The sequence below is a fragment of the Pipra filicauda genome, unplaced genomic scaffold (genome assembly GCF_003945595.2).
Source record: "Pipra filicauda isolate LSUMZ 115617 unplaced genomic scaffold, ASM394559v2 scaffold293_size922472_pilon, whole genome shotgun sequence".
NCBI lineage: Eukaryota > Metazoa > Chordata > Aves > Passeriformes > Pipridae > Pipra > Pipra filicauda.
Genome location: NW_024104413.1, coordinates 737,409 through 762,379, shown reverse-complemented (window position 1 = coordinate 762,379; position 24,971 = coordinate 737,409). Strand labels below are relative to the sequence as shown.

The window sequence follows — 24,971 nt, the reverse complement described above, 5'->3', positions numbered from 1 at the left end:
GCTGCGAGTGCCTAATTGCAGTGATTGTTAGCGAATTAAATGCAACAGCCCTACAATCAGTGCAACCGCCCGCTTTATTTACTGTGGTAACCAGGAGTTTCATCCTCTATCTGCTTTTTCAGTGGGCTGAACACTTGTTTGCATCTGTTTTGCTAAACTGAAACCAGCCAGATCGCTTTAACAGCCTTGGTCTTGGGGTACCTCGGAGTATCCAAACACAGGACATCAACCACCTATGAAGGCAATTGCTGCATCTCTCCCCATCACAAGCTTTGAGACAGTCAGTGCTGCCATGGACTTATCTGCAAGTTTTCATGGGAACACTGCTCAGAAACGTGTGGTGCTGTTCCTAATGCTAAGGAAGACAGGAAAAAACCCTCTGCTGCCTGTTATACAGCTAATGATTTCCATGTTTTGCACATTTTTATCACTCTGAGAAATATTTTAGTTCTCTTTTACAGTATATATAAATGCACACTGCAGCACTCACAGTGCATTTTATTTACTTTCACTCAGTGCCACTTCAGCCTACTTGCTGAGCCTAGACTCCACACTTGACTTTTGCCTTTTTACCTTCCAAAAGATGCCACTTGTTCTGGAACATATGCACGGTATCAGAACTTATTCCTACATCTTTCAGTAAACATAAGTTAAGGGAGGCATCTGCAGTGCCTTAAATGTATGCATTTTTGGCCAGCTAAGCCTCTTGGCAGCAGTGCACAGAAAGCTACCTGGGATGCAAGCTGGGGACAGATGAGGAGTGGCTGGTCTCTAAGAGGGAAGCTGCTGACTCCTAAGAGAGGGAATGCCTCACAGACCTTGCTGTCCATGTTGCCCTCTTCCTCTCTCCCTCCTTTCCCCATCCCTCCAGTAGCACCTTGCTGAATGCAGTGACAGTTGCCTGTCCTAAATTACAAGCACTGGACTACATCAATGTTTCTTCACCTCTCAAAATGCCCAAAGCAGACTTCGATGCACTTTATGCTCCAGTTCCCACCGGAAGGTGAGCTGTGGTGGCCTGTGTACTGCCATAAGGCAGGGACAGCAGCAAAGATGAGGAAATGACAGCAGCTCCTGAGGCTTGCTTTGGGCTGGAATGACCCTGTAAAGCAACACAGACAACACTAGCATGAGAGACCTGACCAGAGCCTCAGCAGCTGGTGCTGGTCAGACTGCCCAGTGCTGTCCCTTCAGGAGTGCACTGACAGCAGAAGCAGACAGACTGATGAGGGTCCCAGAGTCACATCTGACTTAGGCCAGCAGAAGGAATAAAAGCCCTGTGGCACAGTTAGTGCCTGTTGCTGTATTGTTCCTCAACCTTCTCCCACTTGAGCTCTCCTGCTGTGGCAGAGCGAGCACGAGCTGTCAGAGGTGTGTGAGGTGTGACAGAGATGTGTCACAGCACAGGGCACACTCACCCACAGAGCTAAACTGCCCACAGACCAACCCAGCAACACAGGAGGCACTCAGAGGAGCACTTGGACAAGGCAGGGCACAGGCAGGCCCATGTCAGCAAGGACTCTGGGGCAGGTGGAGCACCAGCAGCTCTGACTGGTATCTGGTTTACCCACTGGGAAACCATAGCCTCAGGCTCTGCAGTATTAAGAGCTGCAGGACCAACATCTGACCACTCTAATCTTCTCTCCTTGTTTTTTAACAGACTCCTCCCTGCAGCCAGGCTTGTCCTCACAGCTTGCCCCAGGCTTCAGCCATCCTACTGTCTTAAGCTGCTCTTATTTGAAGAGCAGCCATGAAGGGTTTAAAAGCCCTTCCTTGTCCTGGGTCTCGGTGATAACTAAAAGCAACTTGAAGAAATTTGAGATGTGCTTCATGGGAAATGTCAACAGGAATTTACAAGCTATACAAAGATTCCCAAAAGCATCATAAGCAAAACTTACAGCAGCTGGATATAATTTGTCTTTCCTGGATGGTGACCATCACAAATTTACATGTATGAGATTCTACATCCTTCAACCACAGGCAATAAAATATCTGACCTTGCAAGAATCTGAGGCAGCAGAAATCAAACATTATGGAAACAGCTAAAACCCACTGCAGTATGTTTTTGCCCTTGTGTGAATTTCTCTTCTGCAAAGAAAAAAAAAAAAGAGATTCCAACCTATATTTTAGCATTTCAGCCTTTAGGTTGTGCTCATCCATAAAGAACAATTTTCTGTATTTTAAACCTTCAAAGTCAATGTCAGGCAAATACGAACAATTCTTAGAGCTACAGAAAAGGAATTTCTTTTTCAGGTGTCTTCTATTTTTGGCCCCGTTACCTAATGACTGCCTTTAACATTTACCTCTCAAATGCTTTTAAGCAACAGTGAGGGAGGTGTCACCTAGTACCACGAGCTCAGTGTCACACAGTACCTACCTAATCCAGGCAGATGAACAACAGTGCCTTGTGGGGAAATACACAAGTGATGGAAATACCTTTGTACACACTGAAAACAGAGTCCACAAAAAACTAATCAGCCATGCTTTTAATAAACTTATTTAATACTTCATTCAGCCAGCCCATTTGTTTCGCACATTGAAATGCACACACTGCAATTTAGTAGTCCTCCTAAATTAGACCTCTCAAACCCATCTGTCTTACTGGCACTCAAGTTTCTTAGATTACACTGCAGGGAGACTCAAGTTTGTCTGCTACCTCAGAATAGTGTCAGACCCAATTAGATAAGGAAAGTGCCATCACAAGATCATGCCACTACAGGATCAAGCAGTTCTAATTCCCACTTGAAGTTACATGGAGGCACACACGTACTTACACCCGCTGCCCACAGAAACCCCAAGAGTGGATTAGGACTTGCAACCATTTACATGAGAGCAGTAACGCTTTGGCCCTTGCTGGCAGTGGAACACCACAAAGCAAATTTCCACAGCACATCCAAACCCACACTGTGGGTCTGCAGTTCTGCTACAGGTGTGTTTGCATTTGCCACCTTTCACAGTACTCTTGCAAGGAATTTGTTGAGGACTGCAGAGTGGGTCAAAGAGAACTGCATTTATTTAAACAAGGAAAAGCTGCGTAACAACAACAGGTTTGCACCAGGTTAACACACAGAGGGGAAAAGGATGATAATGATAATTTTCCACAAATTAACCATTCACCAACAGGTGGTTGAAGAGGATGCAGTCTGTCTCATCCAGAAGCGGCTCCTGAGAGCGTGTCTGTCCCTCTCACATGGAGTTTAAGGCACAAGGTGTAGACTGGCTCTATACACACAAGCTACACGTTTTATCGACTGACAACACCCCAGAGCAAGTCACTGCTTACAAATCAGCTCATGGCTTGAAACCGGCTTTAATTATCAGAACTGTTTCCCCACATCAAAATGCTAAGCAAGAACATCGTGTCTCAGGACAGCTGCCAACAGGAAGGATCTTAAAAAAAAAAAGGAGGGGGGAGAGAGACTACAATGCTTAAATAAGCCTAGAGAAGTTGAGCTGCAGCACAGCACTAAGCCAAGAGAGCACAGTACTGGGCCTAGTGAGCTTTTTTCTGCCTAATTTTAAGCCTCCCTATAGACCTGGTTATTTTATACGTATGTCAAATGAGGGGAGAAATGTGTTCAAGATATTTTTTCTTACACCACCACTGTATGATGCCAAATTAAAGGAGAGGCAAGTCAAGTTGAATTATTTTAGCTAAATTAAAAACATGCATTGCTGTCACACACTGAGCACAAGGCCTTGGGATTGCAGACAGCCAGAATTAAGCAACCTTTTCCTGCATCAAGTTAAACGAGTGTGAAGCACTAATATCTGCAACACTGGATACCTGTGACTGTGGTTTTATTGTCTGTTGTACCCCCATATCCAAATACCAAGTAAATACAAGCATCCAATTTAACTAGCCTGACAAATGCTGTAGGGACTCCACATTTCCGTGTGCACGAGGCTGCAAAAGAAACAACAGCAATTTACACCACTGTTTTAAAACCTAATCAGAGTTAAGGCAACTCTCTCCAGCACCTAAACAATCACTTTCTCATTCTCAGAGGTAGGAAGTTTTAAGCTCTGAGCAGGAAACTATCAAAAAGAGATATTCAGCGCTGTGTGTTACTTCCATTTTTGCTTTTGCTATTACTTCCTCAGTACATGTGCCCACCAAAGCTTTGTGGCCATCTTAGAGAGAGCAGCTAATGATGGCAGCTTGAGCACACACAAGTGAAGTTTAGTGGCTTTTGGGGAGGAAGGAGATGGTTGGGCACTGCTGTCTTTTACAAATGTAGATACTGGAGATGTGCTCCAGCAAAACAGTTGAGGTGCCCTGAGACAACAGCAGGGTGACTGTTCCAGCCAACTGAAGGCTGGTTCAGACCCCAAGTGAGAATGCCAAATGAAGAGAAGAAAAGCAATCACACTGAAGTAATTAATAATACATGTCCCCAAATGTCTTGCTGTATGTCTCCAACTCCCTCATCTAAACCTTGTAATTAGAGATGAATAGAAGACAGTGAGGTGTATATATAAACAAATTTAGGGGAAGGATTAAATGCACTGACTGTAATTAAAGATGGTCTCTTCCAAGACTGCAATGGGTATTCTTACTTTCAGATGAATTGAAAGATGAGCAACATTTACTTCCCCCTGCCAAAGAGCAACAAAATACAGCATCATGGGACAGTGGTCACTTGCAGATATCTGACAGTCCTGCCCCAAAGTTTAGATATAGCTTGCCACAGCACAGATAGTGCCTTGTTTATAATTTAATTTCCATCCTATTTCCCTTTCCACTGAACTGTACAAAGCTGGTGGTCCCCGAGTCAGACAGGGTGCAGTTGATTAGAATCTGAAAATGATCCATTTGGGGATGCTAAGGTATGGAACAGCTTTTCAAAACTCTTCTCCCTTTCCTCCTTCTTCTTTCCCACAAAACTCAGCCCAGATTTCTTAAGTGCAGTGTCCTGAGACTATCTGGCAATGGAAGAAAGAGCCGGAAGTTTGGACCCACTCGTCATGTGAGTATGTAAAGTCAGGCAGTGGGAACCAAGGCACCCAGCAGTCTATTTTAAACACCTCTTAGCACCTACACCCAATAACTGCTTCTAGCCAAACACACACAACAAGCTCCCAAATTTCCCTAGCAGAAATTACTTGCTCCACCCATGCTGTTCATTGCAGCAGTCAACACAACAACACCTACCAATCGGGATTAAGTCAGCTTTCTTGGGGGAATTACAGGGTTTGCTACCTTTATGTTTTGTAAATACCAGCTAATGTGCTATGTAAGACACAGAGTGTCTGTGCAGCCGGTATTTGCAAACAGTGATGGTATTCCTCACTTCAATAGGAGCTGCTGAGTCCTGGCAGCAATTACATGCCAGGCAGGTCCCTTACTTAGCACCTTGTATCTTCACTTACTTGCCTAAATTGAACCATCAAGGAAAGAAAAGCAGATAAATTTGTCAGGCATTAATCCCAAGGCGGCATTTGGGAAAAGAGGACTCACCACTAGTCCTCCAGCTTTTTAGAAACGTTTTACCATGGTCAGATGTAGTCTTTGACTGTTACTCAAATCTTCTGCTTTCTCACTATAAGGTAGAATCTAATATAGGCTTGCTTAATGTAGGGCATGTAGCCTGTAACTAGAGTTGTTAGTTGTTCAAGTCAGAAGCATTGCGATGTGACCTCATGTACCTACATCCAAGCCCACATCTATTCTGTGTCAGCTGTGCCAACCTCCACACACTACACAGTTAGTTACACTAATCTGTATAGAAAAAAAATTGTACAACATAAACTAGAATTAAACAATCATTTTAGCCACTTGACATCCTTTGACAAGTCCTGTCACCCTGCTCTAGTTTAGCAGGGTGTGTACATAGCTCGGCATATGCATTTCCATCTCAAAACACAGCACTCTATGAAGTCCCAAAACAACTCTCTCCTTCCAAAAATAGGGAGGGGCAGATAGAAGGAGTATCTTATCCATTCTTGTAGTTTGCACAGTTCTTTAGGACAAGAACAGTCAGTTTTAACTGGATCCCGTGCATGGAGGTGGCAGGGGGGATGGGTTTATTTTGTTTTTCCAAAAAAAGGCTCAAATTAAACTTCTGTGAAGGAACAGCATTATGCTTTTTCACATATATGATCTGCTGGCTAAATGTTCATGCTCAGTAACTTTCTGGAACCTTGACTGCATCCTCTGCAGCTGCCCGGATGTGATGTAGGGTTCAGGCTGCAGGCACAGCTCCTACTGAAATCCCCTGGGTGTGAGGCAGAGTCAGGCCCACAGCCTGCCACATGTTAAACCATCATGTGTACCAAGGGGAAAAAACACAGATTAAAAACTACTTGACCTGCAAAGGAATTCTGTGCGGTAAATCTAAGCACAAGTGTCTGCTGACAGAGACCATGAGAGGAAAGGGGCATGAGCTGCAACAGGGAAGTACACACTGTTCCATCCAGAAAGAGACATTTTGAATTTGGGACCAGGCCATGGCATATCCAATACTCAAACAGCATAGGCCCTCCAGGGAAAGGAGTGCTAAAAATAGAGCTAGAGATGCCAATGCAGCATGGAGGCAGGGAGAGGAAGAGACAGGACAACCAACCCACAGAATACAGCCACTTCCTCCAGCTTAGGTTGATCCCTTTTTGTCTGCTCCAGCCAGGGACACTGTGACATCACTGCTCATGACATACTTGGAAGAAAGTAATCCAGCCTCCTGCAGATTTGGTGTAAATCCTGAGTGCAGAGCCAACCTTGCCGTAAAGAGCTGGAGCTGCACTGCTGGCTTGCAGGTGCATTTGCCACTTCCTCAAACCACAGCAGGTGCCACTTCCGTATACCCAGTTTTGGTCTGTGGGCTTCCACAGACTTGACCGGTTGGGATGCAGCCAAAGATTCCCATGGCATTACGTAAGACTCATTTGAGAGGCCAACTTCTTAAAGCCCATTAGCTGCCTAAATACCTTTACAAAAAAAATCAAGTTCCAGCTCACTTGCCCAAATGTAGCTGAGCAAGCTTAAAAAAAAAAATAATTTTTTTTAATACCTAATTCAACAAATTTTTTTTCTCCTCCAATCAAGACAGCAGTCACCATCAGGCTTCTCTTCCCTTATTTGCAGGGAATCAGCACCTCGCTGTTGTCTGTGGAATCCTGAAAGCAGCTGGAATTCCGGCCCACCCATCTCCTCTTCATATGAGACCAGCCCACTCTCTCTACCATGCTGGGTAAGAACTGGCCAGGTCAATTAGCAGATGCTGAAAACATAAACCACCTTTCACATAGTCCATTAGAGGCTGACACACTGTGGACTTATGTTTGGAGAGAGGCATGAACAAATTCAAGTGGAAAAAAACGCATGCACTTGGTTCCTCGCCCATCTGCTCTCTGCTGGCTGCTGGGCTGGCCAGGAAGCACACAGCTTTCTGGAGCCCAGACCCAGGACTGCACTTGGGCTCCACAGTTCAAAGCCAACTTCAGCAGGAAAAAGGACATTACAATTGAGTCAAGGCTGTATTATTTTGGTCCCATTTTGCACTGCCAAATAGAAGCTTTATCCAAAGCATGAGGATGTGCACATCTCTGACACCTGGAATATAACTTCCTGAGCAGATTAACTTCCAAGCTTCATCTGCTTAATATACCCCTCCTTTCCAAACCAGCAGTCTAGGTGGGAAGATACTATTGTTGGGAGTGCATAATGAGGTGAGTTGCTATGTGCACTGGAAAGACAGCAGTTCAGTGCAGAAGTATTTATAGTAGTTATTGCAGCAGGTAGTGCAGGAAAAGCCACAGGTCCAGACACTTGCTGATTCTCTAGAAATGGGGAAATGGTGAGGAAAGAACAGCATTTCAATGCAAAGTTTTAAACCTTTCAATTTCTTTAATTCCATAGATCAGTCAGACCCAGAAACATGGGACATTTCAGCAAAAGCACAGAATTAAATCTTCAGTTCTGCGGGTCCAGTTTTTTATAGACTTCGCTAAACAAGCTCTTCCAAAAAAAAAAAAAAAAAAAAACACAACAGAAATTTAAGACACAAATGCCTCAGATTAAATTACAGGTAAAAGGGGGTTTAAGCTGAGATTCAGGCTTGCACTGGCTGAGTCAATACCATTCATCTGCCCACTACAGCTGGCACCCTCAGAGAAGCAGCCATAGCTGGGCAGGAGGAGTTGGTGCCCAAACCATGGTGGCCTTCAGATCACAAAAGGCAAGTCATGCTCCTAAGACACTACCTCGATAAAGCAGTGCAAAGGTATGTTTATTGCAATTCAATGGAATTGTAATAAACCATTTCACACCAATGAGATGGTGTAAAAAAGTTCTCATCTTACTCGATGAGAAAACCAGAACAGATCTAGTAGGGAGGTTAAGTTCAGCCAGTAAGACGACATGGTTCCCACCAATAATGTAGCAGCCACATTATCTGGATGGTTTAGATATAATCTGGACACATCCTAGAAATGGCAGTTTTTATAGACCCATTATAACAATGAGATCTGTCCCAGGTCAGTAAGACCCATCCAGCACAGCACTCCAGGCAACAGCAGCCAGAACTGGATGCTTAGGAGAAACATTAAACTGACAGAGAAGTGAACTGTAACTGCTCTGTACTGTAACTCAAAGAAGCCATCCCACCCTCTCCCTGTGCTGGCATCAGGGTGTGCCTCTGACAGTGAGCTGGGTCAGGAAGCTTCTCCCCTCCTGCTGTGCCGGCAGGAAGCAGGGCCCAGCAGCACCAGTGTGTGACCAGAGTTAAACTCACGATGGAAGCACAGCAGTGAGACACATACTGGGTGATCCTTCCCTGGAAGGACTTTACCTCCACCACCAGTTTGGGGGTCTCCTCAGTTAGTGGTGGCACCACAGCCATTCAGAGTGACGGATCAATGCAGTTACATCTTTATGCTGCATAACCGTGCTGACCACAATGGTAATTTATGATTTTGAAAAGGCAGCCCATAACAAAAATAAACATTAAGTATTGTTTTGGTATGCTATTATTTCAGTGACCTTTCGGTTCTGTTTCCAAACTTCCAGGTTTATCAGCAACTGCCAATTACATGTTTTTCATTAACTCTGCAGTTTACTAGCACGAAGCACCACAGAGAGAATTTCAAGACATACTCTCAGCTTATGTAAACTTTAAACTCGAAGTAACTCTGGTGGGTGAAATTGAATGTAACTGTGCTCCTGCACTTGCACTTCCTTCATGAGAAAACTACCTATTAGAACTTAACTTCAGAGGCACCTGTTCTATTTACTGTATCAGCTAATGTTGCACATTGTAAGGCTCTCATCAAAATATATACTGCTCATCAAAACCTATGTTTATATACAGATATCCATTTCATACACATGATGATGTAGTAGAAAAAGCTTTTTCTGGCAAGATTCTACGTTTTAGGACTACACATAGCACTACCCAAACCTCAGGTCGGCATTACCTTCTCTGCACATGGCAACATTTTCAGTCTCCCCCTGATCAGCACTCTAATCAATGCATACATTAGGCTCCTTTGGGAAGAAAGCAAGCATTTTTCTTTTCTTCTGTAAGGTTTTGCAAATCACATTGTTTCATGTATTCCCCATCCTAGTCTTGCACATCTAAAAATTCAGGGCTGTTTCCCTCAACTGATGCAGGCCACCTCCACAGCAGTCTCAGCTTTCTGCACTATAAACTAGTGAGCCCTGAACAAGAGGGAACTGCTCCCTGTCCCACCTGATACCCAGTGATGGAGCTAAACACTTATGCACTTCCACTTCTTGGAGCACCTTCCACAGGAAAGCAGGGAAATGCCTCTAGAGTACACCTCTGCCAACAGCAATGCCTGGCTTTTACCTCCATAGGGCTCAGCTTGTCAGCTTTTGTCAAACCTAAGCCTGGGGACCTGGGCCCTAGATCCAGCCATCCCAGGGTCAGACAGCACTTGTTCAGCTCACGTGGTGCCAGTTTGGGGACATCAGCACGTGGCTTGCCAATTTCAAGGCACGTTTTTATTCATTTCCTCACTAATTCTTAAAAGCTGTTCTTTAAAATCATCAAGTTTCACAAGCTGTTTTCAAAGACTTTGCCAGGGAAAGGGCAAGAATTCTTGCATTCCTCCTGCAGCAGAGCTCCTCATGACCAGGCAGGATTGAATAACTCTGATGGGTTGATCCCAGTATCCTTTGTCAGGGCTCCATCTGCTTCCAACAAAAAAGGATGGACCACGACGGGGAGGTGCTGCTCCTTCTCCCTCCCATGGGCTTGCACGAGCTGGGGGGGACAAGTCCAGATGTGAACAGCTGAGGGCAGAGCATTGTGGAGATCTCAGCACAGTCTTCAGGGGGATACACCTTGGCTTTTACCTTCTAATGTAGAACTAGTATAAAGTGATGCAAATAAATGAGATTATGCTGTGTCTTTTTAAGAAGCTTATGGCTTTCACGAATTCTTGCGGGTTTTTTACACTATGAAAGCTGAATTCCTTTATACAATTGTCAGGTCAGGTCAATTTAAAAATTTCCTTGCAATAAGTCTGACTACTAATTTACTTACAGTTTACATTGCTCTGTGAAAGCCTACAGACATAATGGCCTGGCTGGAAACAACAAAAAATATATAAATGAATATACATGTATATATTTGTCATTAGCAACTAGTTACATCCAAGTGCCACTGTAACCTGTCTGTAATTATTAAAATATCTCCTAGGACCTCATCTGTCCTTAGGATAGAAGATTTCCTGCCTTTCTACTTTTTATTTAAGGGGATTCCTGTTTCATGGCTCCAAGATGTAAATGTTGATCACACAGGACCAAAATAAGACTGCCATTAGAGGGTAAATCCTTACAGTGTTTCACTATAAGGAGCACACACTGAATTTCTGAGCAGGGTATTTTAGGGAGACTTAAAGCAGAAAAAAAGGATGTATTGCTGACAAACACTTTACCATAATTGTAATCTGAATTCTAACATATAACAAGATTTTTTTCTTGGAATTATGTCTCTACTTCCATTTGTCTTCCTCTGAGCATCTCTTCAAAAACACACAGAGAACGGCCAAGCCGGCACACGCAGAGATCAACAACCACTGCCATTCCCACCGACGTCAAATCCACCGGTAAAACCTCTGATGTGCAACGCCAGTGCAGAACCTGCAACAGCACCACACACAGTACAAGGCTACCATGGCTTTCCAGTCAGTGGCAGCTCTGGCCATCCTCATGCAGGACACAACGGCCCTGTAAATGAGGAAGCCATTTCCCTGCCCTCCAGCACCGAGTCCAGCCCACAGACACCACGGGAGGGACTGGGTAAGGAGGAGGATGAGCACGGCCATCTTCTCCGCTCCTCCTCGACAGGCTCCTGTGAGATAACCCAGTGTGTCTCGCCAGAGAAGCATCACGGCAGTGGTGAGTCAAAGGCACTGGTCCTGGAAAGGATACACCTCCAAAATCAACATCCAGTGCTTCCCAGCTGACAGGGCAGGGCTGTGCTGGGGAAGGAGGACAGGCTCCGCCGAAAGGACCAGCTGCTACAGGGACACACTACGGCTGTGAGTCTTTCATTAAACTTTGCAAGACACTTGATAGATTTTAATGTAATTTTAGTGAAACACCGTGAAAAACACTATGATCGGTTATTATCTGCTCATACACCCACAGCGCTGGAGGAGGGGGTTGTTAAAAAAAAGGGAAATAAAAATTGCAGGAGTCCTTCACGCCAATACATCAGGCAACTAGAACTGTACACATCTCATTTGCTTTTACGAACACCCATTTGCACAAACAAGGATCTCGCACTAATTTGCAGGTTCTCACCAGGAATAATAAAAATCTGGCTTCAAGTATAGTCTAACTGCAGGAGGCACAGCAAGCAGCAGCAGTTACAAACATCAGTTGTATAATCACACGACATACTGTGCAGTTTACCTATTTTGACCTTGAGATGGCAGAGAGAAAAGGTAGCAAGGAAAATACTATATGGTCCAACTACTACAAAGATACAACACAGAACTGAAAGTGAGAACAGCGATTGAACAATTAATAGATTCTCCTTCTGGCCCTGCATCTGCTGCTAATGCTGCTGTGCCTTATTTACTGTGCTGCTTAAACACATTAAGGCAGAGCAGAGGGAAGAAGAGGCAACTCCATGTTTGGGTTATAAAAATGACTGAAGAAAAAAAAAGAGAATATGGAGTTTAGATGACAAGTCAGTAATATGGAGCAGGGGGGAAGGAAGAAATGGAACAGAGTATCTAAAATGAGGATGGAAAAAAATGAGAGTGAGAAAGAATCACAGTTGGGGCCGATGATTTTTTTATTATTATTTTAAAGAAGTGAGACCAAAGGACAGAATTTTACATGCAGCTATTTTCCTGAAGACTCTATCAGCAGAACTTCTGCCAGTTGATGTCATTGCCTTAGCCAATGCACTGCATTCTACAGCTGAGGTCTGTGTTTGTGAGCTTGAGCCTTCTCCAGTTCCTCTCATCTCTAGGATGACCACGTGGCTATTAGGCAGAGCTACAGTTTACTCATATTACAATTAAACTACAGGAAAGCATGTAAGCATGCAAGGGAAGTGATGGTCTAGCTGCTACATAACTGCAGCCACAGAACAAGACACGAAAAACCCCCCACGAGTCCAATCTTGTTGTGCCATCAACCACGTTTCACGTATTTAGATGCATGCAAATAGTTTAAATCATATTCACACACACCACCCTTGCTTTCTCTGGATGCACGAAACCCGAAAGACCACAAGCTACACAAAATGAACAGAAAACTACCCGAAGGAGAGTTTACCCTGCTGCCTGAACGGTAAGTGAAAGGCAGCAATCCTGCAGTGAGGGAACCGAAAGGCAGAGCCAAGACAGGCACTGTTTGCTCTCAGAGCTCTCTGTGTGCGCCCCAGAGACTTCAAACAGCTCAAAGGCCCATCTGCAAACAAACTCTGACATGATACAATGGACAGGGAACACTGCCTCCAAAACCTGAGTTCTATACATCTCAGGTCTGCAGGGTCTAATGTCTGTCCCGGATAAGTCCAGATTTTCCCAGCGCTGGATACACCAGACCAGGGCTGCAGCTCAGGAGGTGCCCATTTCTATCACACACAGCTCTCCGGACAGGACACGCACCAGCAAGGAAGCAGACGGAGGGGAAAAACATATCTGTAGGTACTTACATGCAAGATGAAAATTAACTGCACTTTAGGCATACTTTAAAAAAAAAACAAACATAGAATAACCCTGTGTGACACATTGTTCCCGAAAATCATTCACCTTAGTCACAAAATACTTTGTACTTATAGCATTTAACACCTCTAGCAAACAGTTGCTGCAATCAGATTCTTTGTTAGTAGCAATTCGGTTATCCAGTTACAGCATTAATCAGTCCAAAGCTAATTATCAGGGGTGTTTCAAGAAGAGCACACCAAACAGGAAAAAAAAAGCCAAATAATACTATACCTATCAGATTTTAGTTGATAAAAGAATCCAAAACAACTTAATAACCTACTCAGTGCTGAATCAAAACAATTTCAGCAAAATATCCTTCAAAAAACATGGTAACCTGAATGTCAACCATACATCTTTTAATTAGTTTTTTTTTCAAGACTTACCTATGTTTTTCTAGTTCGTTGTGTGATGACCTATTAAAAAGAGAAAAGAAATATTAGAGAAAAGGATAGATAAACCAAGTTTTAGAATATTTAAAAGCCTACATCTGCATAAGTCACAAAAGAGTTCTCTAAAACATGCATTTATATGGATTATGAAACAGCTTTGCTATTAAATTGGTTCACTTTTACATCCCTTAGATACTTCAAGGTATCAACTTAATTTCCATGAGTAAACTGTGGGCTTGGGGAGGAATTACAATAAATTTGCATTTTTTTGTGTTCAATACACTCAGAGACAGAAAGGAACATAAAAAAACGAGCAAGTTAGCAATAAAAACAGCCCACAAGATTTTTATCTGTAAAGAAAAATTATGAGGGGGCAGAAAGAGTTAGAAGATCTAAATGGTAGCAGGTAAGAGCAAAAAGCACCCAAAAAGCCAGCTTTCAAGCCCACAGAGCAGCAGAAAGAAAAATCAGCAGCTAATCACTGCTGTTGTTGTTGTTGACATCTTAATGACAAAAAAAGAGGAATCCTCTTAATTCTTCTGAGTCTACAAACAGAAAAAGAAACCAAAAATATCACTGTCTCTACTGACCACAGCAGTATACTATCCTCTTCCAATCTACTAGGATTGGAGATTTTTTTTCCCCAACCAATGCCTCAGGTTTTTTGCCATTAGAAGGCAGCCCTAAATTCTTGAAGGATTTTTTTTTTTTACTGATTCAGCTGAAAATACTAATTTTATTTATTTGTACAGCTCAAGATTAAAAACATCCCTAAAATGAAGTTACTGTCACCATTTCAAAACAAGCAATTTTCCAGACTTTTCAGTTTTGTCCCACCGAATGCATGCCCAGCACGTAAGGATCAAAAGATCCAGAGGCGGTGGCAGCTTTTAGGGCAGGCAGATGATGTCAGAGCAGCTCTGCTCCAGCGTGCTGCAGCCCCAGCCTGCAGCTGACCGAGGGGGCTTCAAGGAAGGGTGAGTGCACAGTTTCTTGGCGTTTTTGGAGGGGTAGGTGCACAGTCCCTCCAGCAAGCAATGACATCCCAACAGGAGAAAGCCTTCCCGCAGAAACGCTGCCTGGTGGAGAGCTGTCCTGCCTCTCCCTGCACACACACGTGCAGCTGGATGCTGCGGCTCTACCTGGGTGTTACTGATGACAAAGCATCACTCCATCCATAGAGGGGGGAAAAAGAAAGCGAAGCTCAGGCAAACAAACACCCAGTGAACAAACCCGCAAGCCAGTGCAGCTCCTGATCCTGCAAGCACTTCAGTGAACTGCCCCTCTGCAGGTAAAACTGAAATGCTTACAAGGCTCAGCACTGATGCTAATCCACTCTCACAAAAAGCATCTCAGTGTTGGTACCAAGACATCAATTACGTCACTTACTACCTGCTGTCTTTTTCTGAAAAGCCTAGGAATTCTCTACGTGATTTTTTTTAAACTTGTTGCATCAAGTGAGCCATAATCAAGTAATGTGTGTATTCCTAAGTGCTGTTGACCAATGCAGCAACACTGAAAGTGTTTTACACATATTCATGCTATATAAACAGGGCAGGGAGGGCTTGGTTTGCCGTGTTTTACTGCCTTTGCCATTTGACTACAATAAGGGGAAATTGTTTTTTATTTTCTACTACATGTCTACAGAGAAAGAGATCAAACTTTTCCTCCACCCCGATGTTTACAAAAATTGACAAACACTACTGCCAAATCCACCAATGTTTATGAACATACATGGGAAACAGAAGTTCAGGAGGGTACCATTGTCCCCAAACACGCCCAGTGGGCCTGTCAAAGGCACAAAGACACTGTTTGCAGGGAACTCTGGAAGAGAGGTCTGGATTCATCCCTATAGCATGAAATCCTTGACATTTCTGGCAATTAGACACGAAGATGAACACAATCACTGGAACTGGCCCATTCACTGCTGCAGCAGAGCTCACGGCAGCTCCGGTGAGCACGCACAGGGACAGCACAGGAACCACCGGCCAAGAAATTTAGCCTACACTGAGTGTTTTGCTGGGTTAAGAGAGGATGCAATGAGCAGCTGGAAATCCTGCATGCAGCACACCCACAGGGCACCTCTGGTTGACAAAGGGTGATTGATCCCTGTGTTCTCCTGGGGTCTGTCCTGCCAGACCAGCTCTGGAGGGGCACGGCTGTGGTTGTGCCAGCTACCAAACAGAGCAGCGGTGGGTGTGTGCCTCTTTGCAGAGCTCTTTGGGACATAAAAGCCTGCAGTGTGCAAACGTGGGCACCAGCCACACATTTCGGGGGGGGGGGGGGGGGGGGGGGGGGCTGATTAATGCTTCAACCATCAGGCCCTATGCAGGAACCAAAACCGAGAGTCCTGACATTTACCTGAGAGTTGCTCCACCTACACAAGTTAAATGCCCTATCACAAGCATGATGGGGTTTTTTTGTTGTTGGGTTTATTTACAGAAGAGGTGAACCTCTCTCTAAATATTGTTTTTTATCTCCTTCACTGTCTACAGTACCATACATTACAAGAATATCCATCTCCTTCTGCTGTTCATACAACCTGAAGTGAGGGGAAAAAAACATAAGAACTGGTCTGCACACAACTCAGTAGCCACCATACCCTGTTTCAAAATGGAGTCTTTTATTGCTTCAGTAAAAGATAAGATGTAGGCCACAACTAAGAAGATATATCTATATGTGTATTTACATAAAAGAGACAGATGTACAACTGTGTTTTTCACAAAAATGGTCTGTGGAGCCCTTAAAAAAAAGGCTGCAAGAGAAGAAAGATTTCTACTGTTTAGCTTAGGTTCACTTGGCAGAGTTGGGAGTAGAAGTGATGAAAAGGTGACAATAAAAGATTCAGATAAAAAAAAGGGAAAAAGCCAATAAAAAAAATCATCAGCAAAATCACAGATCAGGAACGCTGCTGCCTAAACTACACCATTGACCTGAGACAGCTCTAATATTCCTTTAGCAAATGCTGAACAGTTCACTGGCTATGAAATAGCAGTTAAATTTTCTTTGTGAAGAAACTGTCAAAAGAAGATTTGAAACAACAAAGAGGAGCCAAGTAAATGCAGATGTTGGCCTGCAAGATGCTTTGCCACTTCCAACAGCACATCCTCAGAGCCATCCCCCTCCACCATCCTTTCCCCAAACAACAATTCACTGCATTTGAGAATTCCGTTGATTCAGTAGACTTACCTAAGTAATTCAGATAGGTGCTAATTCAGATGGTGAGACTAAAACAGAAAAGGTGACAGCCCCCTCCAAGTCCACTTTCTGCCAGTTTATAGGTGAGCCAGCAGGAACTGCTCACATGCATAATAGGTTAAGATTTCACTCTATGCACGATGTGCAGCCTTAAGTTTATTTACGTTTTCAGTATTAATACACCTTCTCTACTCCTCCATCTATTTACCCCACCAGATAGGGCATCTTGTCAGTGGGAAACCAGCACAGCTCCTGACAAAAGCAGTGAACTGCTGAAGTTTACTGCCCAGTGTTAAGGTCTAGACCGTGAGTCACCAATACACTACCAGTTGCCAACACATTTTAAAGCACTATAGGGAGCAAAGCAGGCTAGTTAACGAAGTGTTTAAAACAGTGGCAAGCACCTCACCCGTGCCAGGGCTTTCTAGTACAGGCAGGGCTGCCAGGGTGTTATACAACCCATGTGCAGAGGATGTAACTCCACCTGAGGTCACACAGCCATGTGCAAACTACCCTGCCTGCACTTCACCTTTTGTCCAGGCCAAAAAAGTAAGAACAAACAGAGCAAGAAGTTTTACAAGGTGCTACACGTTAAGTGTCTACATCCAGTTCCCACTCCCAAAAGAGCAGGTGTGTAAAAGCACGAGGCTTACACCTGCAGTCCTCTGTGAATGCGACTGCTATGCAGCTTTTCATTGGAAGGATCCAGATGCGCTTCCAGGAAACTCCCCGTCTATACCTATGACCTGCTGTGGGATGCACCTGAAAAGCACCAGATAAACCTGAACATAAGCACGTGACCTGCCTAGTATTCACTGCTCCTTGGTTGTTGGGTTTTTTCCATTTGTTTCAAACTGGACACGTTGCTCACAGCCTGTCAAAGAGCGAGCCTGTACGGAATGAATCCACTAAAAATTAATTTTGCATTCTCCTCATAGCAAAATTTAACCGGTTCTGCAGATTCAGCTGGGATCTGGGAACCAGGCATACCGGCACAGCCTCGATGCAGAGTTCTGTCTCCAGTATCGCATTCAAGTTTGTGCTGCCACATGTTTGCAGTGGCCAGGTCCGAACGTGCTTCTAATACAGTGGCGATTTGTTTTCCTCAATTGCAGGAGCAGTGCAGCTCCCAAACATTGCAGACCTCCTGCAGTTCCTCAGGGGCGAGAGGCCTGCTGGCGAGATGTTTCATTGGGACTAAAATGCCTCAGTTTTAAAACCATGCGCGGTGACATCAGTTGCTGTCCCTGTGCTGCCAGCTTTAGGAAAGCAAACCCAGAAGGATCTATCGAATTCAGAAATCCAGGCAAAAAATCAGAGGAGCTGTGCCTGCACAGTCTGCTTTGCAGTGTTTTATTCTTGGCCTCCCACAAAAAAAAAAAAGAAAAAAAAAAAGAAGGAAAAATAAAATAAAAATCAGGCTGCGATCCCTAAGCTGCTCTGTATGGGCACATAATAACATCTGCAGAGAGCAAGGGGCTTGTTTCGTGGGCCACAGGTTCACCCTCGCCATGAGCCAACAGCAACAGAGGAATTTGGACATGAAGCAGTGTTTTTATTTGAAACACCAAATGCAGCTTTCATCTTTTTCTACATATAACCCTTCGCCAAAACACAACACAAAGTACGAGTCTATTTATATAACAGATGAACAAAAATATTAATTGATAAAGAAGATATATTTATTAGCCGGCATTTATTTTGCTCTCTCTCCCTCAGTAAACCAGCTCCTAAATTAACAGGCCAAACACACTGCACCACCGACATCCAGTTCCTTTCTCTGCAAGTAAATTTAACCGTGACCTCAGTAGACTGGCATCTAACACTAAGATTTTAGTTTTCATTTTACCTTATTTCTGACCCTTTCATGGCAAAGCAGCTGCCTGAGCTCCCCTGTGCATGGGCACATATGCACCTCACACCCACATGCAGCTCAAGGTACCCCACACCTGCTGAGTGTCATTACAGCCAGGGCAGAAGCAGCCCAATTTTCTGCAGGCTTGCGTGTTTCTCTGTCAGACTGCCCTGCCTTGTGAGCAAACGTCACCAAATTTCAGATTTGTGTCGCATTCCTCCTCGGCACATCGCACACGTGTAACCTATCCGTTTCCTTGGAACAAACAGCAAGCTTGACTTTAGAATATTTGTTATTCACTAAATCCAGCTGTTTGTTTTATGCCTCTTTTCAATTCCAACTACACCTTAAGAAGAATTATTAAACTGCATGGCACTGCTTTAGGAGCCACATACAGCTACTGCTCTGTGAAGAGGAGACATTTATTATACAGTAGTCAAGTACCTGGTAAGTATTATTGTAACAAGAAGATGTGACCTAGGTTTACCTCCCTGCAAAAAATAATATTGTGGCTTTCTCTAATCTCCTGTCCTCTTCACAACATAAGAATCCAGTTTCATTTGCCAGAGGATTTTGGTCAAAATTACTGGGGGGAAACAAGTCTGAATCTCAGTTGAGGACACAGTACGAATGGCAAGCCAGAGAGAAAACAAAGCAGTTTGGTTTGTGTGACATGGGAAAGGGCACATCACAGGAAGCTGAGAAGAAAACACATAACATCAACTATTTTAACGTACAAATGAAAAAGAAATGGCTAAAAATTGTGTCTGATTGCTACCAATAACCCCCGAGAATATTGTTTATCAACAAACTGCTAACACCTGCTTTCAATTTTCATTTAAAGCTAGCGGTGGACAAAGCAAAAATGTTAAATTCCTACAGTGAACAGAAGGCTTATAGATTTTGGTTAATTAAATGTAATTCTGCAGGTGTTTTCCCCTGCATGAATCCGGACCTGTCAAAATTACTTCTCACTTAGTCGCAGTCAAGAGGCCAGCAAGCTTTTAGCCCAGAGCTGAGCATCCCGTTCAAAGGACAGGCAGCCTTTCTCCCCCTTCTCCTGTGGGTCTGGGCCTTGCCAGCCATCGACAGGGGACGGAGCTCTCAGGATATGATTTCTTACATGAACATCACCCCCTCCTCAGCAGAGGAAGGAGGTGTCGATCAGTGCCCCTGCTGAACAACAGGGCAGCTGGAATCCATCCATGTCCCCCTGCCCACGGGGGCTGCCCAGCACACCTGTGCTACATGGGGTACATTTTTCTCCCCACAGGCAGGCAACATGTTTTGAAATATAAAGAAACTACAGAACAAAGAGGAAGGGTACAGCACACCAGGCTTCCTCACATCTGACAGTTCTCCTCCTCCTTCCCTCTTTTCTCATTTTCCAAGAATAAGGAAGATGCTTTTCATGCTTTTATATATGTAAAGCTCATAAAGCATGAAAAAAATATACACACATATATATGTGTATCTCACTTTTTAATCTGATCAGATGCTGCAAGCAGCAGGATACAAAAACAGATGATGAAAACAACAATGCCCCTGCAGATTTGAAATGTGTGGTTATCTGCTCCTTTCCTACTCCTCCGACCTTAAGTATATATTTTTATATCCAGAAAAATAATGCAATAATAAGGTATGTATTTCAGGCATGTATGCAGTCATACCTGCCTGCCTCTGATGCTCCGAACCCAGCACTTCTGCAGAATGGTTAAGGTGGAACAATACGGACAAATGCTTTGCCCAGTGGTTCACATCATCCACGACCACTCCAGATCCTAGGAACTTTGGGCGGTTCTCTCTCTCTGTTAGCCTTTGAATTGCTTAGGAAGAATTAACTGTCTTACAAAAAAATTCAGACTCTAGTCTGAGGCTTGGCCCCTATAGCCTCTAAGCTCCAAGTAAAAATAAAACAGTGATGCTGGTGCACCTCATGGATTTTCAACTGCATGTTCAAATGTAAGGGTAATTTCTCCCCCATAAATCTAAGCACTCAGGCAAATGTGAGCAGCGATTGCTGGACACAGGCACAGATCCCATAAGGACAATGGAGAGGTGCCCACAGGGCCCTGCTGCTGCTGCCCTGTCCCTGAAGGAACAGTGAGCTGCATTAAAGCAATGTGCCCCTGCTTCCCATGCCAGTGCCCGTGCTGAACCAGGGCAACCACTGTCCCAGCGGTGACCACACTGGAAACAATTCCTCGACAAGCATCCTCCTGTCCTGTTACACAGACGACCCATTCCTCATCTAACCACTGCAGCTAGAAGAAAGTGTAAGTAAACATCCTGCTGCACACTGCAGGATGGCATTTCTGAAGGTTGCCACTGCTACAGAGTGAGAATCAGAGCAAAACTCTGAACAAGTAAATAAACATAAGTCTGCAGGTAGAAAAAAAAGCAGGAGGGTAACTGCAAGTAGATGTGTCTGCCTCAGCTTTAATAACACCAGCAAATCTGTAACCAAAAATCTTTTAATTCTGCGGTATTTGATAGATTACAAATCCTCTCCTAAAAACTCCTGAAAGCAGCTTACAGTTCAGACAAATAACTATTTTACAGTGGATGACAAGAGCCCTAAGAATGGAAAATGATGGAATAATAGCTCTGTAAGTAACACAGAATTCCTGAATGCAAGAAACTGACAAGCAATCTGTACAAATCGAGGAGCAGTTTACAGCTAGAAATCCTAGGAAACCTGTTTTGAATTTTTTTAAAGGTAGCGAGCATACTTTATAAGAAAATAATTAAAAATCTCCAGGAGCGAAGTGTCTCAGGACACAAGACACGCCTCCCACTCCTGATGACTTTCTTTTTCAAAATGCACTGACGTCTTCTCTGTGCTCCAAGATGAGACAAAGAATTCAACTAAAACTGAAAAAAGTAGGAGTACTGCAATCAATACCCCCCAAAATGGTTGCCTTTCTCAGAGCAGGGGTATGGGGGAACAATTTGCTCCCCCTCAGTTCATCTTCAAGACCCACTGCTCGGCCACGGCAGGCACGAACAGGGCGCTCACCAGCCCGTGTTTTTCTCGAGGAGGGAGCTCGTCAGCTTTTGATTTCGGTTTGCACCTCCGGTGCCCCACGAGCAGCTCCTGGCCATCTGCCCAGCACCTCCCCAGCACCACTCGGCCCGGCTGCCCCGCCGCTGTGCAGGATGCCCACCGGAGCAGCAAGAGCCGAGCGGGCCTGCCGAGACTCTCTGCTCCTTTGGAAAACAAGTCACGTGCAAGCCAAGTTCATTTTAGGCTATTCTACAGGAGCCACCATTCAGCATGACCATGAAGAGCGGAGCCTGCGCTGGGGCAGAGCATCGCTGCTCCGGGACGAAGCAGGCCCAAGCTGGCCACGGTCCTCGGTCCTCTCCGGAGCAGCCCTGGAAGAGCAAAGCAGAGCAGGCAGAGCACGGGGCTGAGTTCGCTCTAGGCAGGGGCCGGCAGTGTCCCTGCAAGACAGGGAAGTCTCCTGCACGTACACAGCCGCTGCCCAAGCAGCAAACAAAGCTGCAGAGCCTGCGCACAGCAGCGCTCGGCCCCTGCCATCGCAGCGCAGGTAGCGGCGGCTGCGGGGGAACAACAGACCCGCCGCCACCGCGGCGGAGCGGCGGGCGGGCCATCGCCGGCACGAGGAGCGACCGAGCCGTGCGCTGTGGCAGATCCGCATGCGGCGGGCGGGCAGGAGGGGCAGGCGACCCGGCGGTGCGGCAGAACGCACGGCGAGGTCAGGTTCGCCCCGGCATCTCCTCACCTCGGGCCGGCGGGATAAGTTGGAGTTTGCGGTGGTGCCCCCCCGCCCCGCACACGCCGCTCCCCCGCCCGCAGCCCAGCGCCGCCGCAACCGAAGGCTGCATCTGCTCGGGCTGCGAGGGGGGGGGAGGCGGCCGGATCGCTGCCTGTGGTTTATAAATAAATGCCGGGGGGCGGGGGGGGGGTGGAAAATAGTGCCATGCAAAGAGAAATCTGGGTGGCGATGATGGTGTTTGGGTCTGCAGCGAAAGCCGCTGTCGGTGAGCGCGGAGCAGAAGGAGCGATGAGGGCGGATGGCTCAGAAGTGCAGTGAGTACTAAGGAGATGGTGTACGCGTGGCAGTGTTTATATGAGAGATCAAAACAGAGCCAAGCCCATCCAGGGGAAAAATGGCGACTACCGGGATGGGGAAAACTGAGACACTGGATTAGTTATTATTTTTCATAAATGTATGCACTGCACATAAGATAGACACGTTGGAAAAGCTGCCGATTCATTCTGAAAAAGCGGTGCGTCTATTACCTGTTATTCTGGGATTTTCTGGCCATGGTGCCTGCCTTTGTTTTCTTTCTGGAATAGTCACTATCGAAGGGTAACACTGATGCATAGCCATGTTCTGCTTCTAGGGACAAAGTCAGCATTAGTGGCAATATATTTTTTCCATGCAATTTTTTCCTCCTTTGCAGGAACGCTAGGGTAAAGAACAGAATTTTTTCCGGTTGATTTGTTTGCATTTTATTCTGGCATCTCTTAAAGAAGCGAGACACACAAAAAACCCCCCATAACTCAGTAAACCAAAAGGGGGAAAAAAAACCAAACCAAAACAAAAAACCACCACCGAAGTGCCGAAATTAGGAGGATTATTGGAGTGCACACTAAAAACGAGGCGGATCATGCAAACCCTTGTCACGCTGCGCTGGGGGAGGGGAGCTGCCATACAATCACCGACTGCCACACACGGAGCAGCGAGAGGGATCCTGAGCGCTGCACACGCACCGTCCCCATCCAGGGCGGCACAGAACACCCGCCTCTGGTTTGTTTGGAGAATTGTATATATATATAAAAAACAAGCCAGGCTCCGAGCAGCGGTGCTCCCCCAGCGCGGTGCCGCCGGCGCAGCCCGGGTCCCCCCCGGGCAGGTGCGGGCGCGGGGCCGCTGCCCCGGCCCGGCCGCCGCACAACAAAGGCCGAGAGCGGTGGGGAGCGCCTGCGGGTGCCTGACCGACTGCCCGCCTGCGCCCTGTACCTCGGTCTCTCCGCTCCAGGTACTCGGCCGCTTCCAGGAGGATTAACAGGGAGTTCAATTCCATGGCTGCCCGTCCCGAGCCCCCCGCGCCGAGTTCACGCGCGGGGACTCCCGAGCCCCCGGTTTTAAGGCACCTCGCTCAACCTACATTTGACACACGGCCGACGGGCAGCCCGCCTGGCCAATCGGGGGCCGCGGACGGGCGGGGGGGCGGGACGCGGGGCGGCGGCCGGGCCAATCGGCGGGCAGAGCGCCCCCCCCGGCGGGGCCGGGGATGTTGACAGATCCCCGCCGCCCGCGCCCATTGGCCGCCCGTGTAGTAACAATTTAGAAGCCGAAGCTTAGCAACAGCACGTGGTGGCCCGGCCCCCGCGCCCGCTGATTGGCCGCCTCCTTGCATGTTAAGCAGGTAGCGGCCGCCCATTGGTGGCTGGGCCGTCATGCAAATGAAGGGCGGGGAAGGGGCCAATGGGGCGGGAGGCGCGTGCCGCGCGGCGGGGGGGGCGGGGAGCGGGGCGGGGGCAGCCAATGGGTGGGCGGGGGCGTGGCGTTGCCGTGAGGAAGAGGCAGGCGGAGGGGCGGGGCCCGGATGAGGTTCCGCTCCTCCCCTCGCGCGGAGCCGTGAGGGGACGCGGCAGGGCGGGCGCGGATCGGGAAACGGGAGGGAAAGGGGGAAAGAGGGACCGGGACGGGAGTGGGGGAGTCCGTGGTGGGGAGTACGGCAAGAAATAAGTCGGAACGGAAAAGACGATACAAATGGCATGCGCAGAGATGCTGTAAAAACGCGTCCGGCACAAGCACCCGTGACCCCCCTCACAGTGCGCGGGCGGGAGAGGAAGACAAGCGGTGCTGCAAAAACGCGCACGGAGGTTTTAAAGGAATTGCTGAACTCTACGCAATAGTCCGGCCTGCTAGAATAAAAGGAGCAATGGGAAGCTCTCAGAAATGCGGGCAGAGTTGCTGCCGGCTTTCCAGCCCCTTGCCAGCACATGGAGCTGCCTGTCGTGATCTGGGTACACAGAATCCATCTACCAGAATAGCCCGGCTCCTGGCGCGCAGGCTAAGCAGGAAGGAGCCCGGCACCTTTCCTGTCCACACCACCCTATTCGCGCTGCTAGCTCTGCATCCTTATCTCAGATGGCTCCTGCACAGCTGCTGCCTGAAACTGGCTGGTTTTAACACGAGCAAGTAGTTTTAAAATAGGCGTATTTTAAGCTGTGCTGTGATCACACGTTCGTACATCTTCAGGCCAGAAGTGCCGAAGCCTGTAATCAGCCCTCCTGCGGGATAGCACTTAGGCACACAAGTGGTCCCGTTGGTTTTTATAGAGCTGTTTGGGTA

At 46.3% G+C, this 24,971-nt stretch overlaps 1 protein-coding gene and 1 long non-coding RNA gene across 6 annotated transcripts in view; one reads left to right on the top strand and one right to left on the bottom strand.

Moving 5' to 3' along the window:
* The window catches only part of MXD4 (MAX dimerization protein 4), a 41,034-nt gene extending 17,262 nt beyond the window's left edge, over nt 1–23,772 (bottom strand). The window contains exons 1-3 of one of the 5 annotated variants that reach the window (XM_027712804.2): nt 23,631–23,772; nt 22,907–23,075; nt 13,578–13,607 (exon numbers count right to left, since the gene is read on the bottom strand). In XM_027712804.2, coding sequence (XP_027568605.1) covers nt 13,578–13,607; nt 22,907–23,075; nt 23,631–23,694 — 263 coding nt within the window. In that variant the 5' untranslated portion in view covers nt 23,695–23,772. Of the gene's footprint in view, nt 1–945; nt 1,103–1,898; nt 7,955–13,577; nt 13,608–22,906; nt 23,076–23,630 lie in introns of those variants that run through there. The other 4 variants (XM_027712805.2, XM_027712807.2, XM_039382983.1 and 1 more) reach the window with 4 other exon arrangements.
* On the top strand, nt 10,666–11,537 carry LOC120323584. The gene is made up of 2 exons (XR_005564202.1): nt 10,666–10,791; nt 11,006–11,537. It is a non-coding gene; the product is annotated as an uncharacterized LOC120323584 (long non-coding RNA).
* Nucleotides 23,773–24,971: the final 1,199 nt, after the last annotated feature.